The sequence below is a fragment of the Dipodomys merriami genome, unplaced genomic scaffold, assembly GCF_024711535.1.
Source record: "Dipodomys merriami isolate MVZ:Mamm:240054 unplaced genomic scaffold, mDipMer1.0.p SCAF_7, whole genome shotgun sequence".
Lineage (NCBI taxonomy): Eukaryota > Metazoa > Chordata > Mammalia > Rodentia > Heteromyidae > Dipodomys > Dipodomys merriami.
The window spans coordinates 63,074,703-63,100,361 of NW_027206290.1; the positions used below are offsets into that span (position 1 = coordinate 63,074,703).

The 25,659-nt window shown below is 36.2% G+C and overlaps 1 protein-coding gene across 3 annotated transcripts in view; it reads right to left on the reverse strand.

The window, feature by feature from the left end:
• Positions 1–25,659, reverse strand: part of Plcb1 (phospholipase C beta 1) — a 661,556-nt gene that overhangs the window by 22,570 nt on the left and 613,327 nt on the right. Inside the window, exon 33 of one of the 3 annotated variants that reach the window (XM_070006761.1) lies at positions 7,909–12,434. The exons of 1 other annotated variant lie outside the window; for it this stretch is intronic. Coding sequence is in view for 1 of the 2 variants with exons in the window: in XM_070006760.1 (XP_069862861.1) it covers positions 12,207–12,434 (228 nt within the window). In the remaining variant the exon portion in view is untranslated. Of the gene's footprint in view, positions 1–7,908; positions 12,435–25,659 lie in introns of those variants that run through there. One more of the 3 variants, XM_070006760.1, reaches the window with a different exon arrangement.

The following is a 25,659-nucleotide window of genomic DNA, read 5'->3' on the forward strand; positions in this document are numbered from 1 at the left end:
TACTCAGGAGGCTGAGATCTGAGGATCACCATTCCAGATATGCTGTATTTATAAACTGCTTCGTCAAATGGCAAATCCTTTGTAAAACTACTTAAAGATAATTTTTAAAAAGTTGAGAAGGCAAAGTTTTGATAAATGAGATATTATCACCAATGTCTCAGTCATTGAGAAGGGAATTGAGAATGGTCACCTTGAGAATCTATTAGGGAAATTTTTCTTTGTTTTGTTGGTCAGTGGAAAAATTTTTTACCTTGCAATTTCCAGAAGCATGTAGTCCTCATGCCACAAATAATATTTTATATGAATGCAGGCCTTTTGATTATCTTCAGAAGTCTTAGATACAGTGTCTGTTGTCTTTATAGAGCTCAACGTCGTTCTTTTTTTTTTTGTCAGTTGTGGGGCTTGAACTCTGGGCCTGGGCACTGTCCCTGCACTTTTCAGCTGAAGGCAAGCATTCTACCATTTGAGCCACTGTGCCACTTCTGCTTTCCTGACTTCCTGTCAGGCTGACTTTGAACAATGATCCTCAGATCTACAGGCATGAGCCACCGATGCCAGGCCCATTGTTCATTTTTGAGACCATGAATTGATAAAACAAGCAACTCAGTGAATTGTTTTTAGTTGTAACTAAATTTTAGGAAGCTTGCATAGCACCACCATATAACAGAAGGAGGACTCTGTAATCCTCAATATTCTCTTTCTGTGTATTCTCTGGTAATATATCCATTGCCTTGCTTTTATATGGTCTTCACTCATTTATATTCAGTATTTTTCCTGTGTCACCCTTAGATGTCCTGGAGTCTTTCTGTTGTTTCCATGCCATACTAGAGGTATCTCAGTGACATTTGCTAAGGTTGACTGTGTTTCCCTTGGATCTTGTTATTCCTTTGGCTCTTTGACTAATAAGTTAAAATTCTTCTCTTATAAATCTCTTGACACCCTTTTAAAATACATTTCCTTTATATAGACCAAGAAAAGGCCACTTGGTCTCCTTATGTTTTGAAACATTATGCTCATAACTGGAGTCCCTTCCATTCTCCAGATAATACATGCTTTTGAATGACAGAGCTCCAGAGAACAGTTTAGGAACTTCTAGCTCTCTATCTTGCTGCTCTAAGTCCCTGTGATATAGAATACAGAAATTCATAGCATTTTGAGTAGTGATTGGTCCTATTGAGAAAACATTTGGGAGCATAAAACTTTATTATTTGATATTTACAAATTATCAAGCTTCTTATGGTGGAAGAAGTATTGTCCTAGATCTAGGTAAGGAGAGTCTTATCCCATAAAGGCCTTCCTCTCAGTTTTTGCCATCTGTGCCTCACCCACAAAGAAGCATCTTCAAGACCTGGGACATATGCCAACCAAAAGCCACTTACTCTTCTTTAGTTTTTGTGGAAATGGGATTTGAACTTAGGGTCTCATGCTGGCTCTGGCTTTCTTGCTTGTTTGACTGGCACTTTACTGTATCAGCCAAGGCTTCCAGCCCAACTTTCTGTTTGTTATTTTGGAAACAGAGTCCAATGGACTTTTCTGCCCAGAGTGACTTTGAATCATTAATTCTCCAGATCTCAGCTTACTGAGTAACTCGGATTACAGACATGAGCCATTGACACCTTGCTATTTAACCTTTTTAGGTTATCTTTTCAATTCATAATTAATTTTCTCATAGTCCAAGTCCAACTTTAGGGCTAGCACAAGTCTCTTCCCTGAATCTATCCTTTGAGAGTAGATCAAACTGCAATTATATTCACTTACAAGACTTAGAGTTGGGTGAGGGCTATTCTATTGTACAGGAAATTTCACATAAACCAGTTTTCCTGTGTCTTCTGTGTTTGTTATTGACAGATAGAATGGGTTCTTGATGTGTTGAATGTTAGCGTGTAACCTTCAGCTTCCCCAGGAAATCCACCTGAGGAAATTCTCCACCCATCCCCCAAATCCTTTGTTCCTCTGCTGAAGGATGTTTGTTGGACACAGGAATTTGGCTAATGGATGCCACAGATTAAAAATTGTAGGGACCTAGTGTCCTTATAAAGAACTTCAACCAAATACACAAATCAATTAATACAATTCATCACATCAACAGGAGCAAAGATAAGAACCACATGGTTATCTCAATAGATGCAGAAAAAGCATTTGACAATATCCAACACCCCTTTATGATGAAGGTTATGGAAAAATTAGGAATCCATGAAACATTCCTCAATGCAATAAAGGCTGTGTATGACAAACCTACAGCCAGCATTATAGTTAGTGGTGAAAAGCTAACGACATTTTCTCTTAACTCATGCACAAGACAAGGATGTCCACTCTCTCCACTTCTCTTCAATCTAGTATTAGAATGCCTAGCTACAGCAATAAGACAAGATGCAAACATAAGGGGATCCAAATAGGGAAAGAAGAAGGAAAACTCTCCCTCTTTGCAGATGACATGATCTTGTATTTAAAGAATCCCACAGACTCCACTCCCAAATTACTCAAGCTGATTCAAAACTTTGGCAAAGTAGCAGGGTATAAACTTAACCCTCAAAAATCGATGGCTTTTCTGTATGCCAACAATGAGAAAAGTGTGGCTGAAATTAGGAAAGCAACTCCATTCGTAATAGCCCCACAAAAAATAAAATACCTAGGAATTAACTTAACCAAAGAAGTGAAGGACCTCTATGATGAAAACTTTAAAAACTTGAAAAAGGAAATCAAAACAGAACTTAGAAAGTGGCAAAAACTCCCATGCTCCTGGATTGGAAAGATCAATATAATGAAAATGCCAATACTTCCCAAGGCTATCTACAAATTCAATGGGATACCTATCAATATTCCAACCTCATTCTTCAAGGAAATAGAAGAGGCAATTCAAAAATTTATATGGAACAATAAAAGACCCCGAATAGCAAAAATGATCCTCAACAGAAAGAACAGTGCTGGAGGAATATCAATACCAAATTTCAAACTCTACTACAAAGCCATAGTAATCAAAACAGCTTGGTACTGGCACAAGAACAGACCGCAGGACCAATGGAATAGAACTGAAAACCCAGAAATGAACCTACAGACCTATAGCCATCTAATCTTCAAAAAGGGAGCTAAAAATAGAATGGAAGAAATACAACCTCTTCAGTAAATGGTGCTGGCAAAACTGGTTAACTACTTGTAGAAAACTAAAGCTAGATTCTTATATATCATCCTGCACCAGAATCAACTCCAAATGGATCAAAGACCTCAGAGTCAAAGCCTGAAAACATTACAGGTTGGAATAGGAGAAACCCTAGGTCTCCTTGACACAGTCTGAAATTTTCTTTTTTTTTTTTTTAATTTTATTTTATTTATTTGAGAACATACTGTACAGAGGGGTTACAATTACATTGGCAGGATAATGCATACATTTCTTACCAAGCATTGCAGCCTCCTCCTTTGTTTACCCTTCACCTCCCTTCCCAGCCTCCCCCCTCCACCCCACCCAATCATACCCCCCTCTCCCCATCACACCGACATTGTAAAGCTTGCTTTGACATGACATTTTGTAATTCTCCTTGTTGCAACAGGTCCACCTGAATCCTTAAACGACTTGTTTGTCCCCATCTCCTTCACATGTTATACTGACATCAAATAAAGTGAAAGCGGGGGTTACACTGTGAGGGAGGGACATACAAAGCAACAAAGAAATAATCTTATAAATGTGTTAGAAACACTTGCATGAAAGAAAAGAAAACATTAAAATACATATTTAAGGGTTCGTTTTCCTAACATCACATTATCTGACCTTTTCTGCTTGACTCATACCTATACTAGATATTGCAAATAAGGGAAACCATGGGACCTATGTTTCTTTGGGCCTGGCTTACTTCACTTAATATAATTTTTTCCAAGCCTTTCCATTTCCTAACAAATGGGGAAATGTCATTCTTTCTGATGGAGGCATAAGACTAAAAGAGAAGCTTCTCTGAAGAAGAAAGAAGGATGGCCAATAGACACATGAAGAAATGTTCAACATCCCTAGCCATAAAAGAAATGCAAATCAAAACAACATTGAGATATCACCTCACTCCAGTTAGAACAGCAAAAATCAAGAACTCTAACAACAACAGATGCTGGAGGGGATGTGTACAGAAAGGAACCTTACTTCATTGTTGGTGGGAATGTAAACTTGTTCAACCACTTTGGAAAGCAGTATGGAGGCTCCTCAAAAGACTTCACATAGATCTCCCCTATGATCCAGCAATCGCACTTTTGGGCATTTACCCAAATGTATACAAACAAGACCACACTAAAGCTACCAGCACAACTATGTTTATTGCAGCATTATTTACCATAGCTAAGATATGGAACCAACCCAGAAGCCCCTCAGTAGATGAATGGATCAAGAAAATGTGGTATATATACACAATGAAATTTTCTTAATACAGACCCAGAAACACAACAAGTCAAAGAAAGGTTGGACAAATGGGACTGCATGAAATTGCAGAGCTTCTGCATAGCAAAAGACATAGCTAGCAATATCAATAGAAAGCCCATGGATTGGGAGAAGATCTTCATTAGCCATACAACAGACAAGGGTCTAATATCTAAAATATACCTTGAACTCAAAAAATTAAATCCCCCAACAACAAATCCTCAAAGAAACAACTGCCCAATAAATAAGTGGGCTAAAGACTTAAAGAGAAACTTCTCTGAAGAGGAAAGAATGATGGCCAATAGACACATGAAGAAATGCTCAACATCCCTAGCTATAAAAGAAATGCAAATCAAAACAACATTGAGATACCACCTCACCCCAGTTAGAATGGCTAGAATCAAGAACTCTAATAACAACAGATGCTGGAGGGGATGTGGACAGAAGGGAACCTTACTGCATTGTTGGTGGGAGTGTAAACTTGTTCAACCACTTTGGAAAGCAGTATCGAAGTTCCTCAAAAGACTCCATATAGAGCTCTTCTATGACCCAGCAATCCCACTTTTGGGCATTTACCCAAATGTTCACAAACAAGACCATACTAAAGCTACCAGCACGACTATGTTTACTGCAGCATTATTTACCATAGTTAAGATATGGAACCAACCCAGATGCCCCTCAGTAGATGAATGGATGAAGAAAATGTGGTATATATACACAATGAAATTCTATGCCTCCATCAGAAAGAATGACATTTCCCCATTTGTTAGGAAATGGAAAGACTTGGAAAAAATTATATTAAGTGAAGTAAGCCAGGCCCAAAGAAACATAGGTCCCATGGTTTCCCTTATTTGAAATAACTAGTATAGATCTGAGTCAAGCAGAAAAGGTCAGATAAGTTGATGTTAGGGACATGAACCCTAAGATATGTATTCAAGATATTCAACCCTAAGATATGTTTTTTTCTTTCATGTGGTTTTTTTCTAACACATTTAAAAGATTATTTCTTTGTTGCTTTGTATGTCCCTCCTCCATGGTATAACCCCTGCTTTCACTGTATTTGATGTTGTTATAGTTTGTGGAAGGGAAGGGAAAAAACAAATCGTTTAAATAGGGATACAGGTGGACCCATTGCAACAATAAGATGTAGAAGTAGTTATGTTGAAAATGAACTTTACAACTTTGGTGGGGTGGGGGAGGATGAGAAGGGATGGGAAGAGAAAACAAAGGAGGAGGCTACAATACTTGATAAGAAATGTACTCATTATCTTGCCCATGTAATTGTAACTCCTCTGTACTTTATTTTTACAATTAAAAAAATAAAAAACTTCAACCAATAAGTGATGGGCATTAGCGGATAACTATTCCCAATTCATCACTTCTTGGTAGGTTATCTATGAGGAGTGCTCTGCAAGTCTTTTGTAGTGATACTGATTCCTGCTTCTCCTTAAGAGATAATGCTCACTAAAGAAGCTTTTCTTGCCTCAAATGAGTAAAAGAAAAGCAAAGAAGAGAAAGAAAAGGAAAAGAAAAAATGCAGAAATACAGAAAGTGATTTTAGGGACCAGTATTTTTAAAATTCATGACAATCTCATAAATGGTGGGAAAAAGATAGGGAGATTAGTTTCAAGAGACTTGGTAGTAAGTTATGAATCAACCCTAATTTTACATTTATTTTAGAGAGAGTTAAGTATAAATTTGTCTCTTAAATAAACTACTTGGACTCTTAAACTATTTCTCAATGAGAAACAAGCTATATCTAACTTCACAAACTTGGGATTGCCCTTTGTTGTTGTATGAAAGTTGTGAGTGACTTAAAGAACAATTCTTCAAGTATAAAAAAGATGATAAATGCCATTTGATGCCGAAGAACCTCCCTCTCTCAGTCTGAGATTTGTGTGTGTGTGTGTGTGTGTGTTTGTTTGTTCTTGTGTATACTTGTATAACACAAGGACATCATCATCTGTATACTTGTATTACACAATAACATTGTCATGATAAAAGGAGAATAGAACTTCTCTTTGGTGTGTTGGCAGAGACATATGCAATATCATTTCTTTTGAGAGCACAGCCTTCAAGCTAAGCTTGAAGTTTCATAACACAAGAAACCTGTGATTTAGCTTAGTCCAGAATGAGTGCTTGGAACATAGTTCATGGACTACATATTGATGATTGTATTACTGCAAACATGTTAATATGGGATAATTCTATATCTGCCTGTTTGGTTTTGGAATCTTTGGGGGACTGATTTTGGCAACACCATGACATCAGGTTAAAAGGAATGATGAAAGATTGTTAAATGAGTTATATAAAATGGTCTAAATCTGGAGATGAAAAGACAGAAACCTGAACAGACTAGAGTTTGAGGGAGAACTTTGGGAAGCAGATGTGTGTGTGTGTGTGTGTGTGTGTGTGTGTGTGTGTGCGTGCGCGTGCGCGTAAGCACATGCACACCAGGATTGGAGCTTGAATTCAGGGCCTGTTTACTCTCCTTTTTCACTCAAGGACATACCTCCACATCTGTTTTTTTTGTGGTCAATTGGAGATAAAGAGTCTCATGGACTTTTTTGCCCAGGCTGGCTTTGAACCAGGATTCTCAGATCTCAACCTCCTTAGTAGCTAGGATTACATGTGTAAGCCAACAGGCATCCAGCTGGGAAGCAAGTCCTTTACCTGTGACAATCACATACAAAGGAAGAAATGTACTCTTAAGAGACTTTGTTATGAGCCAAATCAGTACACATTTATGGTTTTTTTCCTGGTCTTAGACTTCTGTTACCCAAAATATAATACTGCCCAGAAGTTGAATTTTGGATTTCTTAGGAGGTTAAGAAGGATGAAGAAGCAAAGGAGGAGGAACTAAAGAGGAGAAGGAGGAAGAGGATGAAGAAGAAGAGGAAGAGAATTATATTCCCTCACCAATTCTAAGAAACACTTTTGCTTTTAACCTTCCTGAAATAAGGATTGCCTTTATGTTTGACAAGGAATCTAATTTAATTAGCAAAGTAATCTCTTCTTTCTTTCACTGAAACATTAGATTTCATGACAGTATAAATGTACCCCACTTTAACTTTTAAAGCCCATGTGGCAAATGTTTCCATTACCACATTAAAACCTTCACTGGTCCCTAATAAATTACCTTCCATAGAAAACTCAAGGGATCCCAGTGAATATGATTCATACTAATCATACATTTTTCATCTTGCATTTGGGAGGAAGGGAGACATCATGGTAAGGAAACCTTTGACATTTAGTTAAAAAATTAAGAGTAAATAAGCAGACAAATGACATGCTAGATTTATGTGGAAAACATCTTGAACTATTTCCTTAAAAACCTACTTCTGTTTAGTAGCCACTGGAAGAGTTTTCCTTAGTTAAGATTCTGGGATGGACAGGCAATGATGAGATTGGGACAAATAATCAAGAAAGGGGACCTTGATTTTAAAATAACTATCTATTCTATTAAAAATAGGTAAACAATTTGAATAGACATTCCCCAAAGAAGATGTAAATACATAGATATATAAACACATAAGGTATATAAAATCTTTAATTGCTAGGGTTTAAATTAAAACTGCAGTGAGATACTACTTTATACCAACTAGGATATAAATAATTAAAGAGACAGAGAACAATAAAAGTGAACAAAGGTGTGAAGAAATGTGAAGGTCATAAATTTTAGGCCAAGTGGTACCTCCACTTTGTAAGACAGTTTGATAGCTTCTTAAAAAGTGAAACATAGAATTACCAATATGTCCCAGGAATTACATTGCCAGGCATACACTCAAGGGAACTGAAAACAGACAAAAATGTATACAACAAATATTCACAGAAGTACTCTTCATAACAACTAAGAGGTGGGAGCAATTCAACTGTCCAAGGACGAATGATGGAATATTATTCTACTATTAGAAAAGAATGACATACTGAAACATTCTACAACACACACAGATTTTAAACTCTATGTCAAGTGGAAGAAACTCACTAAAAGCCATATATTCCATAAATAGGATTACGGGAAATCTTCAGAACAGTTCAATTCACAGAGGGGAAAAAAGTAGATTGGTGGTTTTATGGTCTAGGGAGAGGAAGAGAGTATATAATAGAGTAGGTGATAGGAAGTGACTGCTCATCAGTTTCTTTTTTAGGTTATCAAATATTCTGGAATTAGAAAGTGATGACTGATAAGTCTATACTAGAATGTCTGAAGTACGTGCTTCATATGTAAATTATAGTTCAATAAAGCTACTACTAGAAAAATAAGTATCCAGAGGTTTCAAAGACATGATCATACATAAATGTATATACATGCCAGGTGTAAGAATGGCTCCTAAGTTTTCTCCTGAGGGTCAAAGGGACCCCTTGGGTTCCAAGGTGGGTCTCACTTTCACTACTATGTCTCAGAACTTGGAAATTGATATTGTATCTCTTTTTGTTGGTCATAGCTATTCTGTGTTTTGAAGTTGGTGCCTTAGGTCAGAGATGCAACTGACTGTGTTCACTGATGGAAGAAAAAGAAGGGCCAGAGCGGGCTACAGGAGCTGTAGAGACTCAGTTCTGTGTGACTGCCCTTGTGATTATGGAGGAACCTAAACAATGCTGGAGCCTTGAGTTAATGCCACTGTTTGCATGTGGGATGCTCCTTTCTCTTCTACCTTTACACCCATAGCTTGATGGGCAATGCATTATGTAATATTACTGATTACACTATGTGTAAATGAGACATGGTTCTGAGGTCAAGAAATAACAGTTGGGTTGTGTTAAGAAATTTTTATTGTTTCCTTTGGATTTGTGATGAAAGCACATAAAATTACAAGTGGAAGAAACATCATGCCACAAAATTGCATAGAATTATTACAAAAATGTGAATAATGCATTTTAAATAATTTGAGATAGAAGAACCAAAATATGTACAGTTGAAGAGCTTCAAATACTTTGTCCTATCTCTTTTTTTCTTCTTAAAAGGCAAAAGTCACAATGTTCAATCCATCACGAATAATATTAATACAGTGCACAAGCGCAACATTAAATTCAAAGGAATGCAAGCAATGGCCCTTTCTTTCAGAATTACTTAATGACTGCTTATCTATTATAGGAGTAGCAAGGAAATGTATGGTGATCCTGAAATGTTGCAATGAAATGCTGGAACCCAAAACACATGGCATGTCAATAGATCTTGGGAAACTGGTTTACATGGTTGAAACCATGCTGTTCTCAGTAGTGTACAGGTGTCAGAGACACAGTCTAATTTAATATACAACTCTACCCTCTATTAAAAGAAAAACCACAGTACAGAATTTTACACATTCAACAAAGAACAAGGCAAACACATAAAGGCACAAAACTGCACATTGTATAGACCCCTTTTCTTTATCTTTGTCTATTTTCAAGTAATATTAATATTATTAAATGATAGTATCACTCTAGTAGTTTCAATGATGCAAGGTACACAGTGTTACATACTACCCCACAACCGCAAAAAGTGTCATTTTACAGATATAAAAATGTGAGTACAGTAAATGGGCCAGATACAAACATATTGGAAAATGACTAGAATTCCTAAGATAATGAAACCCAAATACCAAGACAGTTTTAGGGAAGTCAAGGTTATAGAACCTCAAGTCTATTTCTGGATTAAGATGTGATCAAATGTTCTATAATAATTACCACTGTGTTTGGGTCTGAATGCCATTTTCCCTTCATTCTTCCTCAGTTTTAGAGTCTGTAATTTTGTTTATAAAAATGTAACCTTTGATCTGACCACTCTTACTTCTTTATGGTACACGCTGTCCTTTCAAAGTGCAAAAAGTACAAGGATGTATAAAAGATTTCTCTTTCAGTGGAAGTTTAGTTTTATTGAGTGTCTAATTAACACTCTAAATCCTTCAGATCAAAATATAATCATCTCCAAAGAGGAAGTGATTTCCCCTTGTGTTTCACTATATGTGTATTTTTATTTTAGTCAAACATGTTTCCCTAATGTTTGAAGTAAACCTTCATTTTGATGAAAACTTAATTGTGATTCCTAGTTATTGCTTTACATTAAATAAAACGATTTCTATAAAAACATTAAATTCTCAAAACACAACTTTCAGGACATAACTTTTCATTTGCAGTGTTTAATTTCTTGCTAGGCTAGAATCAGATAGATTTGTTTTAAAGTAAAATAAAACTGTGAGCATCTAACATCTGGGCATTAGTTTACCATCAATTTTTGTATGATTCTATAAATTACTTTTATATATTCTTTCTTAAGACATTTTAATAATGATTTTGATCAGTTTTATCATGATATAATTTACTTCTCTTATACCACTTAAAGTAGGAACTTAAAAAGTCATGGTTAAGCATATTATATATACATACTAAATGCATAATCAAAGTTTTTAAATCTTAGAATAAAATTGAAATTGGTTAGACTTAAAAACTATGGAAGATAGTGATAAATTTCCAAATAACTGTCCTATACACTTTGGCTATTCCAAACATTGCAACAAGCTTAGAATCTGATATTTAAAAATCATTTTTATTCCTTAAAATATCTACCAGATTCATAGTATAAATCTTAAATCTACTTAAAATTGCATTCATAGCTTCATCAGTTTTATTACAATTTTCATATAACTTAACATTGATGTAATGTAGTTACTTGATCCTTTTCTTCTCTATCGGTTGGGTTTTGAGTGGAAGAGATTTGAGTCATAGCCAATTAATGAACACACATCCACATTTGTGCACACACACGTGTGTGTACTTACATAGCTAAGTGAATATCTATATACATGGAGAAAACATAGCATTTGTACATGGGTCTGTGTGTTTAGATAAATATGTAATCTTTCTATATTAAAAATAAATGAACCATAAAAATGTCTGACAGCAAAAGAACCATCAGGACCTGTTCATTCTGATTGAATTTCTGCTTAATATATATCAGCATGTTCTTTTCTTAAAAAAATCCAACAGAATAGATCATTTGTAACAATTTGATCATTTCAGGCCAACAATCAATGTGTACCCAGACTTTGAGTGCAAATAGTCAATTCAGATTGCACCTGAAAGCATGTAGCCAACTTGCTCATGCAACCAAACGTGCAATCCATATTGCTGTGTCTTGGGATGGCTTCACTAGGGGTGGGGGGGGCAAGGACATAATCAAGTTACTATTTTTTTAACTTAAAAAAAAAGAAAACCAGCTAATTGAGTCACTACGGTAGCTAATAAAGCCATATCAATGACAAATACACTGATGCCTTTATGATAGGTAAATAAATTAGCAAACTGCAAGTCACCAGTGCTTGCAAAGCAAAGGATGAAATATTCATATTAACCTGAAAATATAGAGTTGAGGGGCAGATAGGGAAAAAAAAGCTTAAAGTTGGATGATCCATAGGGTTAAATAGCACTATGCATTTCTATGTCTATTACTTTGAAATACTTTACAACAGAGCTTCAAACAAAAACAGGAGTTCAGAATTTCTTCAGAAAAGAGACACTGTCCTTCATTAAGTGTTCCATGGAGCCTGGGAGTTGCCTGCTTTGAATTTACTATTGGAAAGAAAGAAAACAACAACAACAAAACAAAACAAAAATTCCCACATACGTGCGTTCTTCACTGCAGTAGTTACTACATGACACATGGAGCCTGGGTGTAGGACCTCTGCATGGATCCTTCCAGAACTCTCCCTTTGATGAGGATTTCAGGCTAAAGGATGCTTCTCAGGAAGATGGTCCTAGGCAGTGATCATTCTAGTAAGAGAGTCTAATGAAGCTTGAGTGGCCATGCATATCCTGAAGGCCTTGGCAGGAACAATCACAGAGGAGTATCAAACTCTCTTCCTGGGGTCTCTCCTTCCGCCTCCTCACTGGAGGGAGGCTTGTGGTTCATTTTTCCAGGGTCAGAAGCCAAGGAGGGAGGAGCGGAGCCATGATTGCTGTCTTCACTGATTTTCCCTTTCATAGCTTCCTGTACAAACTCCAAAATCTCAAGGGGCAGTCTTTTGAACTTGTCTTGGTATTCTTGTTCCAAGTCTGTCTGCAGCTAGGAGACATCAAGAGAGAAGAACAATTTGAGATTGTTTAGATTTCCATGCCCAGTCATGTGGAATTTTGAAAGAGATACATGAAGGGTAGGGAGAGGAATAAATTATCTAAAATAGTATTCATTGGCCATGCATCTGTAGAGAAAAACAGTTTAGTAGGACATTCCATTTTTTTCATGGCTGCAAGTGAAGTTTAGGTTATATGTGTCATAAGTGGGTCAATGATTTGAACTCAGATAAATGAATACAACTGTGAACCCTCTCACATATATTCATTTGGAAAGAGATGTTTATAGAGGTGGTACACAATTATCTAAAGTTCTTGTACTTGGGATTGGAAACTATTGCTTGTTGAAGAATGTCAAAGTTCAGCCATGAATCCAGCTGGGGGAGAGCTGAGGTTGAATTATGGTTCAAGCTGAGACTGAGATGTTAGCACTGAACCTCTTGTTGTCTCTTCCCTTTCTCTCATCTTCTCCTTTCCTTCTCTGTCTGCTTCTCCTTTCTCTTCCCTTTCTCTTTTCCCATTCATCTCATTTGCTTTATTTTCTTCAGTGCTAAGAACCAGTCCCAAGACCTTATATATGCTAATCACCCACTCTACCAGTAAATGACATCTTAAGCACCATGGATGCTTTCAAAGAGAAGCTTAAAGCATTTTATGAGTGAACATGCTCATATAACCATCTTAAGTTTCATTCTGGCTTTTCTTTCTTTTTAAAAAAAAATCACTTCCTTAGTTTCACTGCAACTTTTATTGGCCCTATAGCAACCTTTTACATGTCTTTTATTTTCTCTATTATGTATACTGTGGAGAATTTCAGGCTATTTATTATCTGGGGAATTTTTCTCCACATGCAGAATTACATGGCAACCCTAGTCATAAAATCATTGTCAAAGAGGAGATTCTGGGGCATCAGTGGGTTGCAGCAGAGGGGGGCAGCAGAGAGACCTGTCTGCTGTGAAATTCTGCTACTGGAGCTCCAAGGAAAATTGAGAATTTGAAATAAATCCTCTCTGTTTACGTGAATGCAAGAAACATAAATGACCTGCTTTTGTCTTGCCTTCCATTGGCTTTGAGGCAACTTTTATTAAGATATGTCCTTAAAAATCTGGTCTGTTTTGGTCGGTCAGTTGTGAGGCTCAAGGTGAGCCCTCTTCCATTTTGGTCCACAGCTCTACTTCTAGTTTCCTGGTAGTTAATTGGAGATATAAGTCTCATGGACTTTCCCACCCAGCCTGGCTTTGAATAGAAATCTTCAGATCTCAGCCTCTTGAGTAGCTAAGATTACAGGCATGAGCCACCAGCACTGGGCTTGGCAGATGTATTTTATACGTTTACTAGATTTTGTGTAAGTTTATATTTTATATTTTATGTTCTGTAGTGTTTCAGCAATTCTCAACCTTTGAAGTGCACATAGTTCACTAAGATCTGTATTTCGATTCTGGTTCATGAGGTCTGCGTTGGGTCCGAGACCCTGCATTTCTCAGAAGCTCTGGGCAGTCCCAAGGTGACTGATTCACTTGGGAAACTTTATCTCCCTGTCTTGACTATTCTCTAAGCCTCCGGGTCTACTCTTTGTCCCATCCAGGCTTGATGTCCCCTAGCTATAGCTTTCAGTGCAGCCTCTGGGGCTTAGTCCTGAGCCCCAGACCATCCAGGGTAAAGTCAGTCGTAGAGCCTTCTCTCTCTGGACAGGGTTAATTCCTTTCCCTCATGCTTCCATGCAAGAAAAACTATTTTCTAAGTCTTCGTTATTTGGTCTAATTCTAAAAGTCCTTGAAGTTGTGAAATTAAGCGGTATTTTGATAAATCGGTGGTAAACTAATTGACATGAACTGATCTAGAGAAATGTGTCATTCTTGTTTATCCTATTGCAGACAGATGAATTCATTTGACTATGAAGATTAACTAAGTCTCCTTGGAGTGTTATACTCAAGGTTTATGCAGCATACTACCTTCCCAAAACTGGAAAAAAAAATTATGAACTCTGCAAAACAATAAGCCCCAAGAATCTCAGATAATAGAATATGGATTTTGTTTGAATAGCTTTGGTTTTCATCAAAGGATAGTTGACAAAAATAACAGCCTGAGTATTGGCAGTTATCTATTCTCCTGAAATATACCATTGAAGATATTTTACAATAAGAATGTTAATAGGGCAAGAAGGAAATGTAACAAAGCAAGGGATGTGGGGTGGTGGGGGACAGTACTCAGTGTCCTGAGATGCTGAAGGCCATGATAGTACAGTGGCACTGGCCATGCAACTCCACCCTCCTTGTCCAGCTCACACAGCAAGTCACTGATGCATCCAAGACAATTCTTCTCCTGTTATCCCAGCCACTGAGGAGGAAGTGGTGTTTTTTAGGAATGTCATGTGTGGATTCTCAGCCTGAGTTGTGACAGCACTAAGCCTCATCATTTATTCACCTCCATCCAATAACACACATGATTAGTTTCCTTTCCAAGGAAGGTGGAGAAAGGGAGAAAAGCAAGGGACTTTGTTTTGAGGACACAATACATTGCTGTTTTCACTTAGGTTGAGTTGAGGGGCCTTATCTTTGAATATATTGTCAACATCCTTGCAGCTGGTTTCTGTTTGATTAGAGATCACTGGTGGACAAGGCTCCATTGTGTTTCCTAAGTGCTGTTTTTTTAATTACTAAAAAAAAGAAAAGAAAAGAAATGGAAAAGGAAGAAAACATAAGAAAACACTAATACTAAAACAACACTTCAAAAATATTTTGGTAATTTAACTCCAATAAAAACTTAATTTGGTAATTTAATTTTAGTAATTTTTAACAATTGTGGCTAAATTATAACTTTATGAGATCTTTTTCTTGTTTTTTTTATCATCAGGCAGTTGTAGATTATATTGTATTCTAAACTAAGTCACAGCTTCCTAGTTTCTATGAAGTGCCATATACTTCACTCTTTGAAAGTAAAGTCATTCATTTACTAATGAGTTAATTTTAAGTTGGTTGCAAGGAGCTGTAATGGTTCACACTGTAATCCAAGCTACCTATAAGGTACAGTCAGGAAGAGGGTAAACATGATGCCAGCCTTCACAAAGTCAGAAAGATCCTTTCTCAATAACAAAATGCAAGTAAAAGATATTGGAGGTGAAGATCAAGTGGTAAAGTGCTTTGCATTCACATTCATGAGGTCCTGGATTCAATTCCCAGTAACACACATAAACACAAACCCATACAACATACATACACACACACACACACACACACACACACACACACACACACACACACACACACACACACACACACACACACACACACACACACACACACACATGAAATTGGCTATTCAATTTCTTATTACAGTTGTGGGATTTTTTTCCTTCTATATAGTACTTGTTCTTATAAAGTAAATGCTGTTCACTGTATGTAAATATGGAAAATATTCAGGGCAATAGATGATTCATTCCAAGAAAGCCCCCCACATCTCTACTCCAGAGGGTTGCAAACTCATTTTCATAGAAACCAAGAAAATTATGGAAATACAAAACACAGGTTGTGTGAAAGAAGTAGGAGTTGGATGGAGGAAGGGTCTGTCTAATGAAAATGCTAACAACTTAGTTTACCTGATGATTGTTAGTCTTATTTATCAAGAAAAATCAGAAATTCAAATATTAAAAAAGTCTCCTGATTTATTTTTTGTTGGCGCCAATTCAAATCACATTTGTCAGCCCAAAGATATTTTCAAATATTGAATAATAGCTTGATATAATCTACAAACAGAAAAACATACAAAGCTTTTGATCTTAGAACTTCTCCCTTGAAAATCTGGCTGATAGAAATAAAAACACCAAGATAGAAGGATACTTTCTCCAATATTATTAGGGGCAAAACAAACAGCAACTAACAAAATACAAACATTTGAAAACAATCTTTTGCTACATATGTTGTTATCTCTTGTCCATTTTTATAATGTTGGTTGAACATTTGCAAATATTTTGGCTATTATGACATTTTACCGTTACATATGGCAGCACAGATCTGCTGAAAATAAGGATATTTTCCTGAATAATGACAGTATCTTGATCATTTCAAGGAAAGTAATGTTATTTAACATCCATTGTTACTCAAAGTTCTCAACTATTATCCTTTCTAGATTATCTTTTCAGATCAGGATTTAAAATTCTTGTATTGAATTCACTTGTTACTTTTTCCTTATTATTTCTTCTCTAATTTTAAGTGTTTTATGACTTAGATTATTTTAATTGTCGGTCATGGGGCTTGAACTCAGGGCCTATCCACTGTCCCTGAGCGCTATGGCTCAAGTCTAGCACTCTATACTTTGACTAATACCTCCACGTCATTTTTTCTAATGGTTAACTGGAGATAAGCGTCTCATGGATTTTCCTGCCTGGGTTGGTTTTGAACTGTGATTCTTAAATCTTAGCCTCCTGAGTAGCTAGGATTACATATGTAAGCCACCAGGGCCTGGCTTATGACTTGGAATTTTTTTGAGTCTTGTCTAGTTTTTTTTTTTTTTTACAGAAATATTTTCTATGGTATCATTTAAATTCATACTAGAAAAATTGTGTTTCTTAAAAGCTAGAAGTTATTATATTTATAGATTTAACTAGATGAAGGATGAACATGTTTTTGTAAAAAAAATATTTCATAGGAGTTCTGTTATATCTCAGGTTAGAGCACATGCATGGCTATGTAGTGCCACGTGGTCCCATTATTGAGGATGTTATCTACATGTATTTGATCACCTAGACTGATATGGTGGATACTGGATCTGAAGTTTATGATGAAAGTTTGGTTCCATATAATATTTCCTCATTCTCTCATGTAGTTGATAATTCTTGGCTATCTCATTACTGTTCAGTAATTATATATATATACACATAAATTTTATGTTTTTCATAGATAGTTGGTATTGTCTGAGGAGGGTTTCCTCTCCATGTGGAGATGAGCTAAAAGAGAAAGTGTTTCATACTTTTCCTTGTCTGCAAAATTTCTGAGCAAGCAATTGGGGAAATAATCATTTAGAAAAATAATATTTTTTCTCTCTCTGAAAATAACTATATGTAATTCCTTTTTATCAAACAAACATTCCTTGAGTTTAAACCAGTTATACTCATTATTCTTCTTTTTAAATTTGCTGGTACCAGGGCTTGAATTCAGAGCCTTAGATACTCATTTGGCTTTGTATGCTTACAGCTAGCATGCCTCCACTTCTTACTTTCAGATGGTTAGTTGGAGATAAGAGTCTCTCAGGCTGGTCTGCTTGGGCTTGTTTTGAACCTAAATCCCCAGATCTAAGCTACTGAGAAGCTAAGATTATGGGTATGAGCCACCAGTTCCTAATATTCATTGCTTTATTTTGCTTTTATTCTGACAAATAAAATGTTTTAATAATCCATGGTTTAAAAAGAGGTTTGATTTTGAACAAAATTGAAACAAATATACAACATAGCAAAATCTATAGAATAAAGAACCCAAAAATAAATTCTCACATACATGCTGAAATGATTTTTGAAGAGGACCAATACTGATCAATGCCATTGTTTTTTATGCTTATAGAATATATTTCACTAAAAATGCATAATTCTATTACCCCGATAAAGTTTACTTGAAATAAGTTATATAGTTTTCTTACTTTTATGTACACAATATCATTTCTCATTACACATTTTAAGTTGTTTTATCTTTTCTCTTCTTTTCTTGAAGCCTCAGTATTTAAATTTTAATACTGACAGTCTTTTAACTTACTTATATCTCCAGGCTTTTGGGAGATAGGTATGGCATTAAGGTATTATAATTATTTTATTCCAAATATTTTGAAATTTATTGCTAAAGATAAGGGGAAATAGTAAGACAAAAAGTAAGAAACAAAAACAATAAAATTCTAGTAAAATGCAAACATTTCAGTAAAATGAATCATAAGGCTTCTATTTAAAGAACCATTATACAGCCCAATAAATGGCATTATAAGCAGTAAAGAATAATTATGATATTATATGTGTTATAAAACAATTACTTTAATAGTACTGTGATAAATGAAAAAGTCTACTACTCTATATGTACTCTGCCTATAACTGTAAGAATTTTTAAGATGGTACAACAATTTCAAAAAGAAGCATTAAAACATAAATTGAGATTGTATTTTTATTTTTTCTATTTCTTATTTTGATAGTAATGTGATTATTTTATTTTAGCATGAGACTATCATTCCAAAGTTAATCCTGAATCTAATATATGAAAAATACAAGGAAAAAATGCAGAACTCTGAATATAGTGACAAATAAAATTTACAGACTCATTGCAGGGACTGTATTCAGCATCAGCTATTAGTTAAACAGATATTAAAAATAAACAGAATAGTAGTTTCAAAACTAGCCTCAGAAACCTTATAAAACCCCATATTCCTTTTTAGAAAAAAAAACCTCATAGCTACAAATAACAGGATTGTATGAAAAGTACAATGCTGGGTCAGATGAGTAACCTGAACACTGTTGCAACGTGTCATGTGGGAAATAAGACTATATTATATATCTACCACTCCAGTTTTTGTTTATTTGTTTTCCCTTAACTTTCCTCAGAATAAATTGCAAAGAGACTTTCAGTCAATCTGGCTGAGAGATTCCTTTTGTAGTCCAACCACAGGGAAATGATGAATGAAACAAAACACATGTATTTAAATTTATAGCTAGGTTTGAATATAAGAAAATAAAATCCCAAAGTCATAAAAATAACAAAATCCTCAACACTAGGAGACACCCAGGATAGTAATTGAATGGCTACTAGTATGACTGGCCCTAGCCATCTGGTTGGCTATGCCTTTAAAGTTCTAACAGGAAAGGAAGAAAGACCTCAGAATGTGAGTGCTCAAATGCTGAAAGTGAAGTCCTTGTGGAAAGCTAGAAGTCTCTACCTTTGAAATGAGATTTGAGAAAAGTCTATCCATAACTTGTGGGGTGGGTAAGGAATCTAAATTCACGGGTTCTGTTGAAGGAAAAGGGAATTGGAAATGCAAAACAACACCAGTGCTATTTCCAAAATCCAATTACTACTGTGAACTTAGTATACAAAACCAATAAAGAAGAAAATGTTCAAGCATTGGTAAAAACCCGTGGGGTCATAACAGAACAATAAATTTAGGCAGTGTGAATTCCTTCTCAACCTAGAGCTGGAGTGAGCCCTACAGACAAATGATTACCAACGACCATGAATTGAAGTTCAAAATTACAAACCACTTAAGTAAAACACAGATTTATGTTCAACCTTGTAATTTCAGGTTGCCATTGACAACTGAAATCTAAATAAAGGTGTAAAATGGCCATCAGTGGATTTCTAGGTCAAAGTGAGAAATAATCCACACATAAAAGAGATACGTTGGAGCCGGGTGCCAGTGGCTCACACCTGTAGTCCTAGCTACTCAGGAGGCTGAGAAGAGGATTGCGGTTCAAAGACAGCCTGGGCAGAAAGTCCATGAGACTCTTATCTTCAATAAACCACTATAAAACTGGAAGTGGCGCTGTGGCTCAAGTGGTAGAGCACTCGCCTTGAGCTGAAAAGCGTAAGGAGAGCACCCAGGCCCAGAATTCACACCCCATGACTTACAAAAAAAAATAGGTTGGAAGATTTAATTCCTTCACTGCCCCCAAACAACAAAATGAAGGGAGGGGAGGGAGAGAAGAAACGAGGAAAGGGAATAGAGGTAGAAAAGGAAGGAAGGAAGGAAGGAAGGAAGGAAGGAAGGAAGAAGGGGAGGAAGAAGGGGAGGAAGGAAGGCAGGCAGGCAGGCAGGCAAGCAAGCAGGCAAGCAAGCAAGCAAGGAGGGAAGGAAGGAAGGAAGGAAGGAAGAAAGAAAGAAAGAAAGAAAGAAAGAAAGAAAGAAAGAAAGAAAGAAAGAAAGAAAGAAAAGAAAGAAAGAAAGGAGGAAAGAAAGAAAGGAGGAAAGGAGGTAAGGAGGTAAGGAGGAAAGGAGGAAAGGAGGTAAGGAGAAAGGGAGAGGAGGAAAGAAGGAAAGAAAAGAGGGAGGAAAAGAGGGATAGATAGTGCATGAGAATATGGAAGGAATTCAGTTAATTCATAGTGAGTATAAAACCTGTTACTTTATACCAGATACAGTAGTATAATACACACATATATATTTTTCACAGATTGTCTTAAATAATTATATTTACTGAAAACAAAAATAAAACTTACTTTGATCTTTTGAACAAATATCCAGCAATATGTAGTAGTATAGGTCTTAGAAGGCAACTATAAATAAACATGTTGCCATAGATCCACACAAAATGGATACTTCATTTGGAAATATATAAGATTCTTGTTCATGTTAAGCATAGAGTATTTACATTTTACCAAAAAAGACCTTGGGGTGTTCATTTAGTCACTTGGAATTTTAGTTGTCTCATATATAAAAGATTACTATATCAACTGTTATAAGCTGTGTGTGTGTGTGTGTGTGTGTGTGTGTGTGTGTGTGTGTGTGTGTGTGTGTGTGTGTGTGTGTGTGTGTGTGTGTGTGTGTGTGTGTGTGTGTGTGTGTGTGTTGTGGAGCCTGCTTTCAGGGCCTGGCACTGTTCTTGAGCTTTATCACTCAAGACTAGTGCTGGACCACTTTGAGCCGCTATGCCACTTCTGGTTTTCTGGTGGCTAATTGAAAATGAGAGCCTCACAGACTTTCGTGCACAAGATGGCTTCAAACCTGATCCTCATATCTCAGCAACCTGAGTAGCTAGGATTACAGATATGAGCCACGGGCACCTTGCTTAGGTTATGGTTTAAAAAGTTTTAAATGAGTTCACACATGATAAATTTTTAGCATATTGTGGTTGCTTGTTAATTAATATTATATAATTGTATTCTTAAAAATAAAGAGAGTGAAAAGGATTTTCAGGTAGATTGCTGTCTACTAAGTGTTCCTTGTCCTTTCCAGTTATGTCATTTGAATCATTATTTGGTCGATGAAACACAATCATGAAATCTGTTGGATCTCTTATTTTCTTAGACTACATTCTTATTTTTTATTTGGATGTATTTATCACTAAATACTATTTCTGAACATCTGATTGGTGCTAGACCGTGTTTAGTGCTGCAGAGAACAAACAAATGAGAATCTGAGATGATAAGCAATGAATATGGGGGAAACAACACACTGGACTAAAGAAGTACTACAAAGCAAGAGAGGCTCTGGGTGTGGGCAGTAAAGCCAGGATGCTGACAATAAAATGATATGGCAAAAAAAATGTTATAGCAAGTAACTTTGTAGGAGTTTGGACTTTAAAAGCTGGGCATTGTAGAATCTACACATTCTCTTCGTTAATGATTGATGGGCCTAGGGATTTACTCTAGTAAATGGACCCCCAAAACACTTAGGGTTTGTTTGTTTATTTATTTATTCTGACTCAGGAAATCTGGAGTGCATCATGAATCTTTGCATTTCTACCAAGTTCGCAGGAAATGCTGCTGCTATGGTCTATCTATGATACTAGAATGGTACAACCTTAGAGAAAGAACTTCCAGGGGTTTCTCTCTTTTTGTGTAATTTCCTCCCTTGAATTCTTTCACTGTCTGGTTATACATCAAAGGAGCATTTTCTGTACATGTCATCAGTGTAGGCCTCTGGAGTTTATTATAATCAGGACTGGATCTCAAAGTGTTCATTGCAAGATTCTGAGTAAAAGATGGAATGAGGGACGCTACTTATGTAGGGGAGGAAAGATGTTGGAGTCAAGGACAAAGCAGGCAACATGGTAAGTATATCCAAATATTCAACAAACAGAAGTTCAAGTTCATGTGATTTCCCAAGCATAGTGCCTAGCCTACATTTATTTACATTTTAAATGTTATTTCTAGTCAAAAGCCAAATGCATTCTGACATAGCTCTTACGTGTAAACTCTTCTATACATAATAAAGCTCATGAAACTGCCAGAGGAAATTTGCCCTTAAATTAGTGAAGCACATAACCCAATTCCTCTGACTTTCCCCTCGCTCAATCTCTATTCCTTTTCTGTCTGTTCTCTAATATGTTCTTTCTGAAATGCCTTTCCTAACACAGCCCACACTCGATACTTTTGAGTCTTGAAATGTATTTTAAAATTTCTTTTCCAATTACCTCACAGGCACCTAGAGATTACTGTGAAGACCTTGGAAAGCAATGTTAGCAATTATGCAGCCACATTTTCCAAGAATTTAAAGTCTTAGGACCTTTTGCAATTATACAGTCAACCTTTTTCTTTTTCCTTAGTGCAAACCTGTGGCCCGGAATAGTTATGGTCTTTCTGAATATATGGCTCACCAGTGTCACCTCTCTTTGTACTCGCAGACTTAGTTGAAAAACTATTCCTCTTCTTAGAGAGGTAGTGCTCATTTGTCCATCTTCTGAATATAAGGAAGCGATGGGGCTTGTTTTAGCCAATGGAATGACAGCAATGAAATACAGCCCCTGCAAAGGCTTAAAAAAGCACTTTATTATTTCACTAAGTTCCTCTGCCATGCCCTACGAGTATGCTTAGAACAGTCTGGCAGAAGAGTTACATAGAACAGAGTTGACTCACTCATCATCATTATCATCATCATCATCATCATCATCATCATCATCATCATCATCATCATCATATCGCCATGATCCCAGTTACACAGCTAAAATCAGACTTGATGGTTGGTCAGCACTGGGCTGATAGCTGGAGATCTAGACAAGGTCATATAAGATTCACAGAGCCTCCTATACCTAGCCAAATCACAGATGTATTAACCAACCCACCTAAACTCTGCTATATTTAATCAATAGTGCAAACCTCTTAGCTAAATAATTGATGATTTTTGTATTTGGCAAACTTTGATGTCCTTTAATGCAGCATTATCATTCCATTTCATCGGAGCTCCCATCATTTCTATCAAAAGTACGCATTCAGTGTGGTAGTCTTGGCATGGAATGAGTTGCTGTCATGTTTCACAAACCCTCTGTTCCCTTACATACATACATACTCTAGCCATTCAGAACCCAGAAACAAGTTATGCTACAATTTAAGACAATAATTATGCTACTCAGTAAAAACCTCTTCTCATGTATCATGTATCATGTGGTTCCAGGCCTTGAAGGGTTTTTGTTGTTGTTGTTCCAATACTAGAATACTTTTCTTTAGAAGAACCTGCTCTTATTGCCTAAAGGTATTTTTTCTGCAGTAGGTTCCTTCTGTGGAAAGGTCAAGATCTGGTTGAGTGAAGCTGGGAATAAAAATGATTTTAAATGAACAATTTTGAGTTTATTAAATTGAGTAATTATCCAGTTAACAGTCCAAAGATACATTATCAACCAGAAAGTTGCTCCTACACTTGAAATGCCAAAAGATAATCTGAGCCCTATGCTGTGGTCTGAGGAAGCTTAAGAGACTTGTGTTTTAATCTGAAAAATAGTTACCAAATGATTCAACAAATTCCATCATTCATGAACTAAGGGAAGAGAAGCCTACCACTCAAGTGTTTAAGGTAGAACCAAGATCTGGAGCCTGGGCTCTGCCTCCTACCATGAGCTAACCTCACCGTCTCAGGCTACCTCTAATTATGGCTATGAAGTTTTCAGTAACCCACTATTTTGTGTTTGAGGCTAGAATAGTAAACAATTTCAATCTATTTTCCTTTCATGTCTAAGATTTCAAAGTTGCTTTGGCAAAATAACCGAGCAATGTCTTTTTTTTTTTTGAAAAGCAATGCTGAATTGGGTACGAGGATGTGGGGTCTTATTGACATGCTGTCTTCTTCATAGTAGAGAATGATTTTTGAATTAAACAATAAGGACTCTCAACAAGTCACAATTAGTCCAATCTATTTCTAAACCTTCCCTGGGATTTTCTATTTATGTCTGTCTGTTTTCCACTCCCCCTACGTCATCCTTCAGTTTTTAGGGCAAGTTTATTTGGTCAGCTGGCTGCTTTTCTGTTTTCCATTAAGTATAGTCTAATTTAATTACACTAGTTCTGTAAAGAGTCAGCTGCTATACAAAAGGACAAGCACATAGAAAGATGGAATAAGAAAAAAATCATAATTTAAAAGGAAACAGAAAAATCTCTTAGTAGTAAATATTACTAGTAAACAGAGAGGCGTGGAAACTTCAAAATAGCAGTGGTTATATAATGAAGGTAATAACTAACATTTACTAAGTACTTGTCAAGTGATGGTTTTGTTCTTAGAACTTTCATATACTAGTCAACTACAGGCATGTACATTAACTACACAATGAAGGAGCCCAAGCATCTCTGGGGCCCAAGAAATGATGTGAATTTAAGTTAGGGTAAGACAATAGAAAAAACAACAACAGGAGCTACAGCCAATTGGAATTGTATTTCTTGTTCAGAATACTGAAAATCAGAAATGTTTGACCTATACCAATCGTCAAACAAAAAGCACAATTGAATCCTGAAGTCACTAGATTGTATCTCCTTAATTCCATGAAATATTTAGGAGTAAGGACATGATAGCCAAAGGTGATTAATGCTCACTAGAGAAAAACAACACTAGGTGAACCCTGAGCTTTCAAGTACATAAACTCTACAGCAATCAATAGAAAGCTTCAAGTCAATTGAAATGAAAGACCATTCAAAGGCTTATTATTTTTAGGTGCACCTTGTATTTCTTTTCAATACAGCGGAATGCCACCAACAGGGAAGAACTGAATGTGCATTTTGAATTTCCTTTGTACACTGAGTGACCTTCAAAGCAAATATTACTAGAACAGATAGCATATGTGACCAACTTAGATAAGCTGAGTCCCTATAAAACATCCTCTGGAAATCTAGGTCTCCAAAGGTGTTTTTACATGGAAGGGACCTTTTGTGGGCCTCAGTTCAGATCAGAGTTTGGGTCCCTTGCATATACAATGATGCTAATTGTTTTTAAGATCTAGTAATTACCCAACCTGAACCCTAGCCATAACTACGCTCTCTTCACTCGAAGCCTACATACTATGTTAGGAAAAAAAAAAGAACAAGCCTGTGTCAACTGTCCTAGAATGAACTCAGCCATGTCCCAGGAGAACCTACCCTTCTCCTGATCACCTAAATTTAGTTTGGGATTTGTTTTTCCTTTTTATCCATGTATAATTCAAGAGTGGTAAACTATCCTAGGATTTTTTAAATCAGGGTAATTGATTTTGATGCTTAGGGAGTAAATATGCCTTAATTGCATAGTCTCTGCTTCTAAACATGATGTTTATTTCTCCTGCTAAAATTGCTGTGGTT